This window comes from Haliotis rubra, unplaced genomic scaffold, assembly GCF_003918875.1.
Source record: "Haliotis rubra isolate DU_JTF1 unplaced genomic scaffold, ASM391887v1 Scf1520, whole genome shotgun sequence".
Lineage (NCBI taxonomy): Eukaryota > Metazoa > Mollusca > Gastropoda > Lepetellida > Haliotidae > Haliotis > Haliotis rubra.
This window is the reverse complement of record NW_025765471.1, coordinates 35612-50228: the sequence shown is the minus strand read 5'-3', so window position 1 is coordinate 50228 and position 14617 is coordinate 35612. Positions and strand designations below refer to the sequence as shown.

Below are 14617 nucleotides of genomic sequence, written 5' to 3'. Positions count from 1 at the left end.
TGGGTCAACACATGACTGTAATGTACCTTGCTGGGTCAACACATGACTGTAATGTACCTTGCTGGGTCAACACATGACTGTAATGTACCTTGCTGGGTCAACACATGACTGTAATGTACCTGGCTGGGTCAACACATCACTGTAATGTACCTGGCTGGGTCAACACATGACTGTAATGTACCTTGCTGGGTCAACACATGACTGTGTAATGTACCTGGCTGGGTCAACACATGACTGAGTAATGTACCTGGCTGGGTCAACACATGACTGTGTAATGTACCTTGCTGGGTCAACACATGACTGTGTAATGTACCTGGCTGGGTCAACACATGACTGTAATGTACCTGGCTGGGTCAACACATGACTGAGTAATGTACCTGGCTGGGTCAACACATGACTGTGATGTACCTTGCTGGGTCAACACATGACTGTGTAATGTACCTGGCTGGGTCAACACATCACTGTAATGTACCTGGCTGGGTCAACACATGACTGTAATGTACCTTGCTGGGTCAACACATGACTGTAATGTACCTGGCTGGGTCAACACATGACTGTGTAATGTACCTGGCTGGGTCAACACATGACTGTGTAATGTACCTGGCTGGGTCAACACATGACTGAGTAATGTACCTGGCTGGGTCAACACATGACTGTGATGTACCTTGCTGGGTCAACACATGACTGTGTAATGTACCTTGCTGGGTCAACACATCACTGTAATGTACCTTGCTGGGTCAACACATCACTGTAATGTACCTGGCTGGGTCAACACATCACTGTAATGTACCTGGCTGGGTCAACACATGACTGTAATGTACCTGGCTGGGTCAACACATGACTGTAATGTACCTTGCTGGGTCAACACATGACTGTAATGTACCTTGCTGGGTCAACACATGACTGTAATGTACCTTGCTGGGTCAACACATGACTGAGTAATGTACCTGGCTGGGTCAACACATGACTGAGTAATGTACCTGGCTGGGTCAACACATGACTGTGATGTACCTTGCTGGGTCAACACATCACTGTAATGTACCTGGCTGGGTCAACACATCACTGTAATGTACCTTGCTGGGTCAACACATCACTGTAATGTACCTTGCTGGGTCAACACATCACTGTAATGTACCTTGCTGGGTCAACACATGACTGTAATGTACCTTGCTGGGTCAACACATGACTGTAATGTACCTTGCTGGGTCAACACATCACTGTAATGTACCTGGCTGTGTCAACACATGACTGTGTAATGTACCTGGCTGGGTCAACACATCACTGTGTAATGTACCTTGCTGGGTCAACACATGACTGTAATGTACCTGGCTGGGTCAACACATGACTGTAATGTACCTGGCTGGGTCAACACATGACTGTAATGTACCTGGCTGGGTCAACACATGACTGTAATGTACCTTGCTGGGTCAACACATCACTGTAATGTACCTGGCTGGGTCAACACATGACTGTGTAATGTACCTGGCTGGGTCAACACATGACTGTAATGTACCTTGCTGGGTCAACACATGACTGTAATGTACCTTGCTGGGTCAACACATCACTGTAATGTACCTGGCTGGGTCAACACATCACTGTAATGTACCTGGCTGGGTCAGCACATCACTGTAATGTACCTGGCTGGGTCAACACATGACTGAGTAATGTACCTGGCTGGGTCAACACATGACTGTGATGTACCTTGCTGGGTCAACACATGACTGTGTAATGTACCTGGCTGGGTCAACACATGACTGAGTAATGTACCTGGCTGGGTCAACACATGACTGTGATGTACCTTGCTGGGTCAACACATCACTGTGTAATGTACCTGGCTGGGTCAACACATGACTGTGTAATGTACCTGGCTGGGTCAACACATGACTGAGTAATGTACCTGGCTGGGTCAACACATGACTGTGATGTACCTTGCTGGGTCAACACATGACTGTGTAATGTACCTGGCTGGGTCAACACATGACTGAGTAATGTACCTTGCTGGGTCAACACATGACTGTGATGTACCTTGCTGGGTCAACACATGACTGTGTTGCCATAGCTCTTGTACTATCACAATGTTGATATAGATCAATTGGTTTAATCTGCTAGGGGTAGGCAGGCTAGGGTAGGCTGTCGTTGTATGTAGTGGTGCTGACTTCACCCTTCATTTCCAGCTGCCTATGGTTTGTGATGGATCCTCTGACTGGCCGCAGTGAGGACTACAACTATGCCTTCTTCCGGCGGATGATCGAGAACATGAAACAAACCAAGGATGCCCAATGTCCCGAGGACGATGATATGAACAAAGTAGGTAGACCTTCCACTGTGTCTGAACAAAGTAGGTAGACCTTCCACTCTGTGTCTGAACAAAGTAAGTAGACCTTCCACTCTGTGTCTGAACAAAGTAGGTAGACCTTCCACTCTGTGTCTGAACAAAGTAGGTAGACCTTCCAATCTGTGTCTGAACAAAGTAGGTAGACAAGGTAATATTGATTGCAGATTTAAGATTCTAGTACTTTTTTGGCTTTTGTTACATTTGACCACTTTCTAAATGGCATTGTGTAATCCTAGCTTTCGGACGTGGGAGCCGTGCCAATTTACACTTGTCAGAGGGGTACACAAAGTCCGCAGTCTAGACTACCAGTTGTCTGACTTCCATCCTTGTGGAAGTCGCGGTAGCTGAGCGGGTTAGGTGGCTGACTTTGTGTACTGGCGATTAGGTGCCTGACTCTGAGGGGGGTGGGGATCGAATCCCGGATGGGACTTAACCCCAAAAAGTACTAGAATTTGTACTTTACTAAGAAAGTGTAATCCCAAATATAGCATATGTTACATTTGACCACTTTCTAAAATGGCATTGTGTAATCATATTAGTGTAGACATGTTCTCACAAAGCGTGTAACTATTGCAGAAGTTGTACGCGGTGTGTGATGTAGCCCTAGGTTTGATGAACACCAAAACCACCAATATCACCCTGAAGGACAACAACACGGAACCTGTCCTGCCGGCGAAACTCTTCACCAAGCCGGACAAGGTGAGACAGTAGCCTCTACACACTTTTGTGGACTCTGTAGTGAAACTTCATACTAGACCCAGGTTTTTCACAAGTTTGAAAAGTTTTCGAATATATAAATGATTAGATTCTGCCATTTCACCAGCTAAGTGCTGGATTACTGCTTCAGTTTTGTTGACAGGTGTTGGAAAATGCTGGAATTTAGAAACATCTGTCAAGCTATAATGAAATTGCTACTGAAAATTATTAACAATCAAGTTTTAAAGCATTGCTTACATCTTGTCACTTACAACATAAACAGAAAAGCTTGTCATCTGTTACAGGTTAGAGGCATATTACTGAAAATAGTTAAATTATCAACTCTAGAATCTCAGATCAAGGTTATGAATGTCGAATCAACCCATGATCAAGTGGGCTTCAGATTATGTTTAAGTCCTGGGGAAAGAGCATTTTTAATGAATTAACGAAAGGAGAACCATGTATTTGTGTGGAGACCTGTGTAATCTGTGTGGTATTGAGTAGAAACATCAGTGTCACTGTGGCACTTATCTTGATCTTCATTAGGAATAAAAGTTGTCCTTGAAAGCAAATGATTTTCTTGAAAAGTGCTTATGTTAGAGGTTTGTATGAATCTTGCAGACTTTCTGCTATGAACCAAGTGACTTGTTTTACATAAACACAGAAATTGTATTATTGGAATTAATGCACCATACTTGTTTTCTTTTACTGCAGTCTTATGCCAACACAAAAAGTTATCTTCCTAAAGACTTCAACTTTGATGGGCCAAGGGTGAGTAGATTATGTGATTCCTAGAAAGTATCCTCCTCATGAAAGTATCATGATTGACTTCCATTTTGTCTTTGTTGTGTGTAAGCAGCATTGAGATGACATGTATATTGTTCAATGCAAAATTACAAAGTGGTCTTTGTAGGTACATTTAGGGTTACAATTCATTAGTTCATGTGATTGAATTCATTAAAACAGGGATGGCAATTTTCCGCTGATCCGCGGATTTCCGCTGATTTTACTTCAAATTGTTCGATTGTGAATCGTCTAAATCCATTGAGACACCCTCAACTCGACACAATATTACGTTTTCAGCTGAAAATAGATTTTCCTGTTGCCATGCCTGTAAAAAGAGTAGCCTTCACTTCACATCCAATGTTGTACTAAATGTTGTTTGGTTTACCAGAGGAAGGGTGTGCAGGCCCTGATTGACGGTCCGCCCCGCTCCGGCTACGGCAGCAAGCCAGATCCCACCACCACAGAGATCATAGTGGAAAGCCCAGGGCCAGTTGTCAACCCACATCCGAAGGTTCCGCGCATCAAGAGAGGACCTCTCAGATTAAAGTGGGTCATGTAAAATAGGTGTTTGTTAGCTGCTCATTAGGTGCCTGACTCTGACGGTGTGTGTTCCAATCCCAAATGGGACTCAACCCAACCATAGCACTAGAATCTGTACTTTACTGAGAAAGTGTACCGTATATTAACGTAGATAAGCCAAATTTTGAGGACCATTAAAAGCAGTCTGTAGAAGGGGTCAGCTTATCTACAGGATACACTTTCGTGAAACTTTTATTTTTCCTTATCCTGACTCATGCTTATTGCTTGTCTTCTTCTTCTTGCGAACATAGTGGAACACGTGTATCTCCCAATTGAAGTTCCCTTCAATTAAAAAATCACTAATTAGTACTCACCACGAGTTACCTCCCTTCCACAAGCGCGGGAATGAGGGCGCCACCTCCACGCATGTGCCTCACTCTCTCCTTCTTCGCCCAGTGAGCTGGACGTGAGAGCGCCTGTGTCTCCCAACACACTATATCCTTTATTTATATTTAGTTTAGTACCTCTTATATTCAGTTATAGAGGTGTAACTAGTATCCTTATTGAACTTGCATTGATTATTAGTCGTGTTTCTGCTGTTTTATTCACAGTTCGCCGTGTTTGTTCAGCAGTTTACGTTAATGAGAATCTGCACAGGTTGTAAACTACGTTATTCCGCTACCGATCCACATTTAAAATGCCCTAGTTGCATTACTCCATGTTCTATTGTTTCTCGTTGTAAATTATGTATTAATTTACCAATTTCTGCCTTTGATAAATATTTATGTTCCATTTTGAGGCGGAAGGCAGATAAATCTCTATAAACAATCTTCAGTCATGGCTAATAGATCGGAAGCTATTATACCCTGTCAACTGTTGACTGACGACCCTCCACCGGCTGGTGGCCTGCCGGAGTTTCTCTCGGGGGATAAGCGTGGGACGCAGTCCGCTATGTCCAAGAAGCTACCTGCATCTCAAGACATTCCGTCTTCACAGTCTAAGACTAGGAAAGCGTCCACATCATCTCAGCGTACGCTTCGAACCCCCAGGTCCACAGCTTCGTCAAAAGGGAAATCTACGAAAGCTACAAATAATGCAAGACTCATATCTACACATTCCGATTCATCCCAACTCAAGGAAATATCTAAGATTTATCCTAGACGGGAAACATTACCAATGGAAGGTTCTTCCCTTCGGAATCACATCGGCCCCTTGGGTATTCACAAGAGTGACCAAGCCTATTGTCTCATACCTACATCGTCAAGGTCTTCGGAGCGCTTTTTACCTAGACGACGGTATACAAGTGGATCCAGATCCACAGCGTCTCAGACTACAGCTGAACTTTATAATCAAGCTACTAACACAATTAGGATGGTTAGTAAATCTACTCAAGTCGGACCTAGAACCAACGCAGGATCTGCATTCTTCTTCATAGAGATCGTCCTTGGGGTACATATTATGCATTTTCCAAGCTGAAAATGTCCTGTGACAGTTGTATCAATGTTTTTGAATAAAAAGATTGTACAATAAATAAACTCTTTTATTTATTATACGGCCCCCACTTCACGGAGTTACCTCCCGTTACGCATGCGCACCAACTGGGTAAGCACCTAGGCCCGTATCATCATTCCTTCTGCTATCACTGCCTCTAACAGACGTATGTGTCGAGCGGAGCTGACCTTTTCTGAGAGAAAGAGTATAATGTCTGAGACACCACCTGTATGTATGGTCTTTATTATACCCCCGCTACGAAGTACAGGGGTATATAGCGTTCATTCTGTCCGTCCGTCCGTCCGTCCGTCCGTCCCGAAACTTTGTCCGGAGCATATCTCTTAAAGTTTACATGCTAGGTTCACCAAACTTCACACACATAGTAATCATTACCCATTTATGTGCCTTTTGCTATTTTAAAGTTTTTTCAGAATTTAGTTTTTTTGCTGTTTCCATGGAAACATGATTTAGGCTGTGACTATGAGGATGTCATCTTGTCCGGAGCAGATCTTCCAAACTATACATGCTAGCTTCATCAAACTTGGTACACATATCAAGCATGATCCCTAGATGTGCCTTTTGGGGTTTACATCCAGATATGAATTGTATTTTTTGCTGTTTCCATGGAAACATGACTTAGTGCCAAATGTGTTTGATTATTTTGTCCAGAGCATATCTCTTAAAGTTTACATGCTAGGTTCATGCTAGGTACATGCAAAATGTATTTGATGGTGACCTGACCACGGCATATCATCGCAACTATACATGCTAGGTTCACCAAACTTAATACACAAGTTAATCATGACCCACAGATATGCCATGTGCTAAAAAATAGCAATCTTCATCTACGTCCATTGTGTGCAACATGACACACTCAAGTTCAATTACATGTCAGGTTTCCACGGAAAACACACAAAAATCTAGTTTCCATAAATTATTACCGTAATCAGTACATGCCAAAACTATTATCTAACATTTATGTAAAGTTTAGTAGAGTCAAAGAGAAAGTCTTGTGAGCTGCTGATCCTTGTCACATTATATATATCAATATCAGTCATTTCCATGTCCCAAAGTGGGAAGCGGGGGTATGTGAGCTTTGCTCACTTCTACACTAGTTTTGTCCTTGTTAAGGAACAGTAAAGCTTTGCGGTCGGTTGTTTCATAATTGTGACTTTGTATTAATTATTTTACGCTAACTTTCCCGTGGTTTACGCACATGTTGCTCTGCCATGGCGGGAAGTTTAGCGTGCCACGTGGTTGTAATATTGCGTATTGAACCAACTATTTCTTCCCGTGGTAGCCTTCACGTATTTTTCAATGTTTTCTACGTGTATATATGCTGCTGGTCCGCCGTTAGCTACATGCTTGCGTGTTTGCTTTCAGGCGTTTTCCTCCTGTTCGCTCTGTGAACAAAGTATTCCGGGCCGACAGACCGCGACAAGTGTATCGTTTGCTTGGAAAAGACCCGGCCATGAGGCGAAACTTTGAAGAAATTTGTCTAGGGGTTTTCCCCGGGCCCAGAAGCGGAGGGCTGCCGATACTCTCTTTTATAGAGATGCGGGGAGGCGAGGGAACTTACCCTGGTCCCCGTCTAAGGCTAAAAGCCCGCGTTCTAAAGGAAAAAATCCGTAGCCAGTCCCCTTCTCCCGCTCCTGGTAGCGGTTTTGAAGATCCGAGTATAATCTTCACAACCCATGTTTGCCAGCAACTATCTTGTCGTAGAGGCGACTAACGGGATGGTGGTCCCTGACTTGGTTCATGATGTCATGGGTTCCCAATTGTGCAGATCGATGCTCATGCTGTTGATCACTGGATTTCTGGTCAGACTTCGATTATTTACAGACCGCCTCTGGCGTATTGCTGAGTCGCGGCGTAAAACTAAACTCACTCACTCACTGGTAGCGGTTTTGATATGAGTATAATCACACAGATGCCAGCAACCGCGATCCCTAGGTCCTTTCATGAAGGCGGTCTGTCTCGACCCGTTGCCTCTGGCGTGGGCGGAGAGTCGGTCGCCGGCCGGCTCGATCCCTAGGCCTTGAGCGTCGGCGACCCGTTGCCTCTGAGGGTCCGGACCTTGCTCCCAGTCTCCCAGTCCCTCTCGGGAGTTAGGCGCAGGGACCGTTGATGATTCCTGGGGTTCCGATCCCTCGCCCTCCGCCCCATGAGGCGGAGGCACCAGTTCTGCCTGGTATGCCTCCAGCGTCTGGGACGAGGTCGTGCATGCCTGCAGGCACTGGCGCTGGGCGCTCTGTCTGCTCCTCCCTCTCTGTTGTTCCTAGTGCTAGGCAGCCCACGGGTCGGGGTTGGGTCCTCTTAGCGAGGGGACCAGCCTCAGACTTCGGGCTCGGTACCCGAGTCGATGGATACTGGGGAGGTCAAGGAGCAGGAGGGTGCCTTCCGTTTCTCTTCGGCTCTGCGGGAGGTCCGGCAGCGGATTGCCGTACCTACCCCAGGCAGCGGTGCCTGTTGGCAGCTTCGGACTTAGGCTGAGTTCCGCTTGCCAGGCGAGGCGTTTGCCCCTAGGCAGCCCTCGCGCCAGGCAGCAGCTCCGCATTCTTCCATCGTTAGTCCAGGACGTGGTCGGTCCCCTCTTGTCTGGTTCTCGCCTCCGTTTTGACTTGCCCGAGCTTGTCCGGAGGTACCAGCATGGGGAGGATTCCCTGTTCGCGGTACCTATCGTGGATGAGTGTGTTTTCACTTCAGTCGCCTTGGGGGGAGGCTTGGCTTCCTCCGGAGCAGCTCCGGCTGCTTGACAAGGGCGTGTGACTCCACCGTTTGCCCTCGCGGGCGCCCCCCCCCTGCAGCATGCGTACCGTACCTACGAGGAGGTTTACAGGAACGCTATGCAGCAGGTCAGGGTGGTGGTCCATGAAGCCTACCTCTCCTCGATTCAGAGGTCGGCCCTGGAGGCGGAGGGGCATGCTGGTGATGTTTCACCGCATGTCGTGCTTCTCCGGCAGTTGTCTGAAGTGCAGGCCCACCTCGCAGCGACTCTTTGCGGTCCGCTGCGTCGGCGGTGATGTCGCGCCAGTCATGGGGATCGCGCAAGCTGTGGCTGTCGGCGTCGTTACTCGGCAGCGACACAGCAGACCTTGCTGGCCCTCCCTTCCGTCTGGGGCGACCCTCTTTCCAGGGGCACAGCAGGTCATCACGGGGAGGCTGCCGCTGCAGCTACCTCCTTCAAGGACTCTAAGGGCCTTGTTGGAGCACCAGCGGTGTCTCGCCCCGTGCTCCCGTTCCACCTTCCTCCGCAGGGGTGCAGCCTACACCCGAGTCCGCTGGCTGGCCTCGGCCGCTTGGCAGGGGTAAGCGGAGGCACAGGTCCGCCAAGGGTAAGGGCAAGGAGCAGTCCTTGACTAGCTCCCAGCCTTTTCGCGGGCGCGGGAGGTCTGCCGCGACCTCCCGTTAACCCATCAGGCTGTCGATCAAGCCGTGTCTCACGGCCAGTCAGCTCCGCTACTCGGGACGACGCACGCGCTCTTACCCGACGTGCCAGTGGGAGGCCGACTTCACCGGCATACGCCGCACTCCGGTGCCGTCATGTCAGGCAAGGGCGGACATATTGCGCGACGAAGTTCAGGCTCTGCTGGACAAGTCCGCGATCGAGCGCATTCCACCTGGAGAGGAACAGGCGGGATTTTACTCCACGTACTTCCTCGTCCTGAAGAAAGACGGCGGGTTCCGTCCCATTCTCAACCTCAAGGGGTTGAACCGCATGCTAGAAGTACTATCCTTCAAGATGGAGACACTGCGCTCGATGATCTCATCTGTTCAGCCCGGCGATTGGCTCACGTCAATGCGACCTCAAGGATCGCGATATCTGCATGTGCCCATTCATCCATCGTTCAAGCAGTACCTTCGGTTCTCTTCACGGCGGGATGTGTTACCAATTCATGGTGCTCCCCTTCAGCATATCGACTGCCCCAAGGGTGTTCACCAAGCTCATGTTAGTCCGGCTACCCTGGCTTTCGGCTTCGCTTTCGCAAAGGAAGGCGTTGTTACCCTTACCTCGGCGACTGGTTGCTCCGGAGCACTAACACAGAGAAGCGAGCCTAGATGCTACTCACACAGTGATAGACATTCTCGTTCGACTGGGGTGGATCATCAACCTCAAGAAATCCGACCTGGTACCCACCCAGGACTTGTTTTTCTCGGGCGAGGTTCCAAGCGCACAAGGATCTAGTTTCCTTGTCGCCCGGCGGATCACCAGAATGCGGAGATGGTGTCTTCGTTCCTCTCCCAGCCCCAGGCACCAGCGGGACTTGGCTCCGTCTACTGGGCCTTATGGCGGCGGCGATCTCTGTAGTGTGTGGTGGCGGTTGAGGATACGCCCTAAACAGCAAGCTTTGGCGAGCCTGTGGGCTGACTTCGGAGGACCTGGAGGCGCAGTCTAACAGTCCGGGGTGGTTGACACCTCACCTTCAGTGGTGAACAAATGTCGGGGAATCTCACCAGGGGTCCCCTTGGAAATCCGGCGCCAGCTCTCACAGTTCAGACCGATCGTCCCTCACGGGCTGGGGGTGTTCTGGGCAGTCTGTCAGGTGTCGGACTCTGGTCGAAGCCCGAAGCCCACCTTCACATCAGCGTGTTGGAACTGAGAGCTGTCGCGGTTGGTTTTCGAGCGCTTCAGAGAGCATGTCCAGGGCCAGGTAGTCCGTCTTCAGTTGGACAACCAGACGACCATGTCGTACATCCTGAAGCAAGGCGGCACGGTGTCCCCAGCGCTCCTCCGGGAGGCGTGGGACTTTCTCCTCTGGTGCGACCAGTGCGATTGTCAGGTACTCCCTGTTTATCTCCCGGGGCTGGAGAACGTGCGAGCAGACGCGCTCTGTCGCCGGATCCTGGCCCCGCACGAGTGGATGCTCAGCTCTCACAGTTCAGACCGATGCGTCCCTCACGGGCTGGGGGGGTGTTCTGGGCAGTCTGTCGGTGTCCGGACTCTGGTCCGAAGCCGAAGCCCACCTTCACATCAACGTGTTGGAACTGAGAGCTGTGCGGTTGGTTTTCGAGCGCTTCAGAGAGCATGTCCAGGGCCAGGTAGTCCGTCTTCAGTTGGACAACCAGACGACCATGTCGTACATCCTGAAGCAAAGGCGACGCGGTGTCCCCAGCGCTCCTCCGGGGAGGCGTGGGACTTTCTCCTCTGAATGCGACCAGTGCGATTGTCAGGTACTCCCTGTTTATCTCCGGGGCTGGAGAGCGTCGCGAGCAGGCGGCTCTGTCGCCGGATCCTGGCCCTTGCAGTGGATGCTTTCGACAGGCAGATCTTCAGAGTTATCTCCCCAGTTATGCGAGATTGCGTTCCAGGTGGATCTGTTTGCGTCAGCGGAGACGAATCAGACTCCGTGTTCTGCTCGAATACTGGACCCAGAGGTGCGTTGGCTGCCAGCGCTTCCTGCTGGATTGGGCCGGGCAAAGTGCTCTGGAAGCGTTCCGCCGTTACCACTCATTCCCGTGTCCTTTCACAGCTGTCCACCCAGCCAGCTCGGCTGCTTGTGCTACTGGCACGCTTTGGCCGTCACAGAGCTGGTTTCGGTAATTCTCAGGTTTCTGGCTCAGCCTCCTGTTCTATTACCTTTACAACGGACATTCTCACTCAGAGCGGGCCCCACCCAAATCCAAGGGGATTCAGTGGGTGGCTTGGCCTCTGTCAGGTCTAGCCTCGAGGCCGCGCGAATTCCTGCAGCAGTTGCAGACACAATTCTGGCTCACAACCCGGTGGGATTAGACAAGCGTTCAGTATGAGGATAGGTGGTCCGCTATCGCGCACTGGTGTTCAGATAGGGGGATTGCAGATCCCTTTTCTGCGGATTTAGTCCGGTATTGGAGTTTTTGCAAACCCGTTTGGAAGAAGGCCTGGCGACTTGACCATTAGCGGCTACTCCACCGCTATTTCCACTTTTCACACCCCTGTCGATGGTGCTCTTCAGGGGCAGCACCCTCTCGTACAAGCGCTTTCTGGCTGGCTGGCGGAGCGGGTTCGACCTGCTGTCAGGCCCGAACCAGCCCACCTTAAGGATTTGTCAATTGTGCTTTCGATTGGCTGTCGGTCCAACTTTCTCACACTTATCGGCTATTTCCATTCAGTTGTTAGCTTGGAAGGCTGTTTTCTGGTGGCGGTAGCGTCTGGTAGGGTGGCGATTTACATGCTATGTCGTCCGACCGGCTGACTGTGTTTCACACTGATCGTGTCAGTATTAAGCCTCCCGGATCATTACCGCCCGAAGGTCAATCAAACTTTCCATGTGACAGCTCCTATCGAACTTCCCACTCTTACCCAGCCTTCCACATTGGGGACCTCTGCAGCGAGCACTCACCGTTGGATGTCCGTAAGACCCTCAAAGTCTATATCAAGCGAGCGCGGGGGAATCCGTGCGGGTACCCAGCTGTTCTGTTGTTGAGTGGCGGGAAGGCTGGTGTGCGGCGAGCAAGCAGACTTTGTCTCACTGGCTAGTTTCGTGTATTTGTGCCGCTTATCAGGCTAAGGGCAAGCCTCCCCCTGAGGGGTTGAAGGCTCACTCGGTCAGGGCAGTAGCCGCATCAAAAGCTTTTGCATCGGCACTCCCCATTGAAGAGATCTGCTCTGCCGCTATTTGGAGCCGGCCTAGCACGTTTATTCGGCATTATCAGCTCGATACGCATTCGCGTGATCGTGCGAGCTTTTAGCCGTTCTGTTCTCTCCAGTGGACAGTGTCCTGCCACCCTGACCGAGTGAGTCTTGGTTCATTGGTTTTGTTTGACGCTACTGTGCAATACTGTGTGTTATTGACATATCCGCTACTGGGAGCTAACTACCCACATTTCGATTCTCTACGGAGTATTAAAGTCGATTGTGAGTGTTTGACATTCCCCCCTACGGTGCTCACTAATCGACACGTGGTGGGTGGGGATTTGTTTACATTTCGCACCATGTGCGATTTACTATGCTAACATTTGGAGGTCGTCTTTGAGCACAAATCCTCACTGTCGGTTCCCCTCCCATAATGCCTCTCGCGAACGCGAAAAGTGGGACATACGACAGGTGAGTGTCATGGCGTCTGTTACATTTTTTTTCCATTAACGATAGCTATTTGTGTGTGCTTGGACAAAATTCCCTCCTCCCTGGCCTCCGGTCTTTGGGAGTCTGTGTTTATGCATAATATGTACCCCAAGGGCGATCTCTATGAAGAAGAATTAACCAAACCTGAAGAGGTTTTAAATTCTTCGAAGAGAGTCGTCCTTGAGGTAAGGCCTCCATACTCCCGCAATTCTGTTCACTGATATATATTCAGCAGAAGGAATGATGATCTGAGGCCTAGGTGCTTACCCAGTTGAGTGGCATGCGCAGCGGGGAGGTAACTCCGTGAGGTGGGGGCCGTATAATAAATAAAAGAGTTTATTTATTGTACAATCTTTTTATTCAAAAACATTGATACAACTGTCACAGGACATTTTCAGCTTGGAAAATGCATAATTTGTACCCCAAGGACGACTCTCTTCGAAGAATTTAAAACCTCTTCAGGTTTGGTTAAATTTCTAGGTATACGATTTCTAACAGCTCAGAATCGTATTGTAGTCCCGGAGGACAGATGGATCAAGATCCAACAACTTTTTCCTCAAGCCCTACTCTCTCCGTTACCACTACGACAGTGGCAGAGCCTATTGGGACTACTCACATCAGCTCAAGACTTGACAGTCAGAGGCAGGCTTCAATTACGTCCGTTACAAGTCCTCATCAATGCTCATCTCGAGGACCCTCTACCATTCAGTCTACCAGATTATGTCAAACCACATCTACTCTGATGGACCAAGAGATTGAATGTTTTGCTCCTTAGTAGAGCCGGAATCGAACACACATCTCTACGTAGACGCGTCACTACAAGGTTGGGGAGCCCACCTTGCCGGCAGGACAGCGTCAGGCCTATGGAGCAATCTAAGAGAGCAAATGTCACATAAATCTGCTAGAGATGCAAGCAGTCATAAACGCCATAAGTCACTAGAGCAACATACTACAGTACGCTCAGTTGATGGTTCACACAGACAATTCAACAGTGGCGTTTTAATCACTGTTCGATTTAATCGACAATCTAAACATACACGTCAGAGCTTGCCACATTCCAGGAGCAAAGAATGTATTAGCAGACGGTCTCTCTCGGCCACACCAACCGTCGCCGACAGAATGGATGCTCCACACAGATATTCAATCAAATAATCATGGAAATAGGATCTCCACTGATAGACCTATTCGCCACTCGATTCAACAAGCAACTGACAACATTCGTGTCGCCAGTGCCAGACCCACTAGCATGGGCAACGGACGCACTAAGCATATCGTGGGAGAGACTCAACGCGTACGCTTTCCCGCCTCCAGCGTTGATCCCACAAGTCTAACAGAAAATCAGTCAAACGCAGAGCCTCCATCTGATTTTGGTCGCGCCCTACTGGCCAGCAAGAACTTGGTTTCCAGATCTCATTCAAGTAATGGGAAAACCAATTCTTCAGCTCCCACAGCAGCCAATCTATTGATACATCCGCACACCAAACAAGTGCACGAAACACCAGAAGCATTCCAACTTCACATATGGATTGTATCAAGGCATGTCTGAATAAGAGAGGTTATTCTGCCAGAGTGGCTAAAGCGGTCACGCTTGCACTACGTAACTCAACTCGTAACTTGTACGATGACAAATAGCACAGTTTTGTCAATTACGCTGCTAAGAAAGGATTTACAGCCAGATATGCTACACATCCTCAAGTGGCAGATTTCTTATGTTATCTCACGGCAAACTAAGAATCTAAAGGCTCAAC

At 49.0% G+C, this 14617-nt stretch overlaps 1 protein-coding gene across 3 annotated transcripts in view; it reads left to right on the top strand.

The window, feature by feature from the left end:
* Positions 1-14617, top strand: part of LOC124270516 (sister chromatid cohesion protein PDS5 homolog B-like) — a 68039-nt gene that overhangs the window by 43245 nt on the left and 10177 nt on the right. For 2 of the 3 annotated variants that reach the window (XM_046705534.1, XM_046705533.1), the window contains exons 27-30: positions 2175-2307; positions 2912-3034; positions 3746-3802; positions 4206-4363. In XM_046705534.1, the coding sequence (XP_046561490.1) occupies positions 2175-2307; positions 2912-3034; positions 3746-3802; positions 4206-4363 (471 nt within the window). Of the gene's footprint in view, positions 1-2174; positions 2308-2911; positions 3035-3745; positions 3803-4205; positions 4378-14617 lie in introns of all 3 variants that reach the window. The other variant, XM_046705535.1, reaches the window with a different exon arrangement.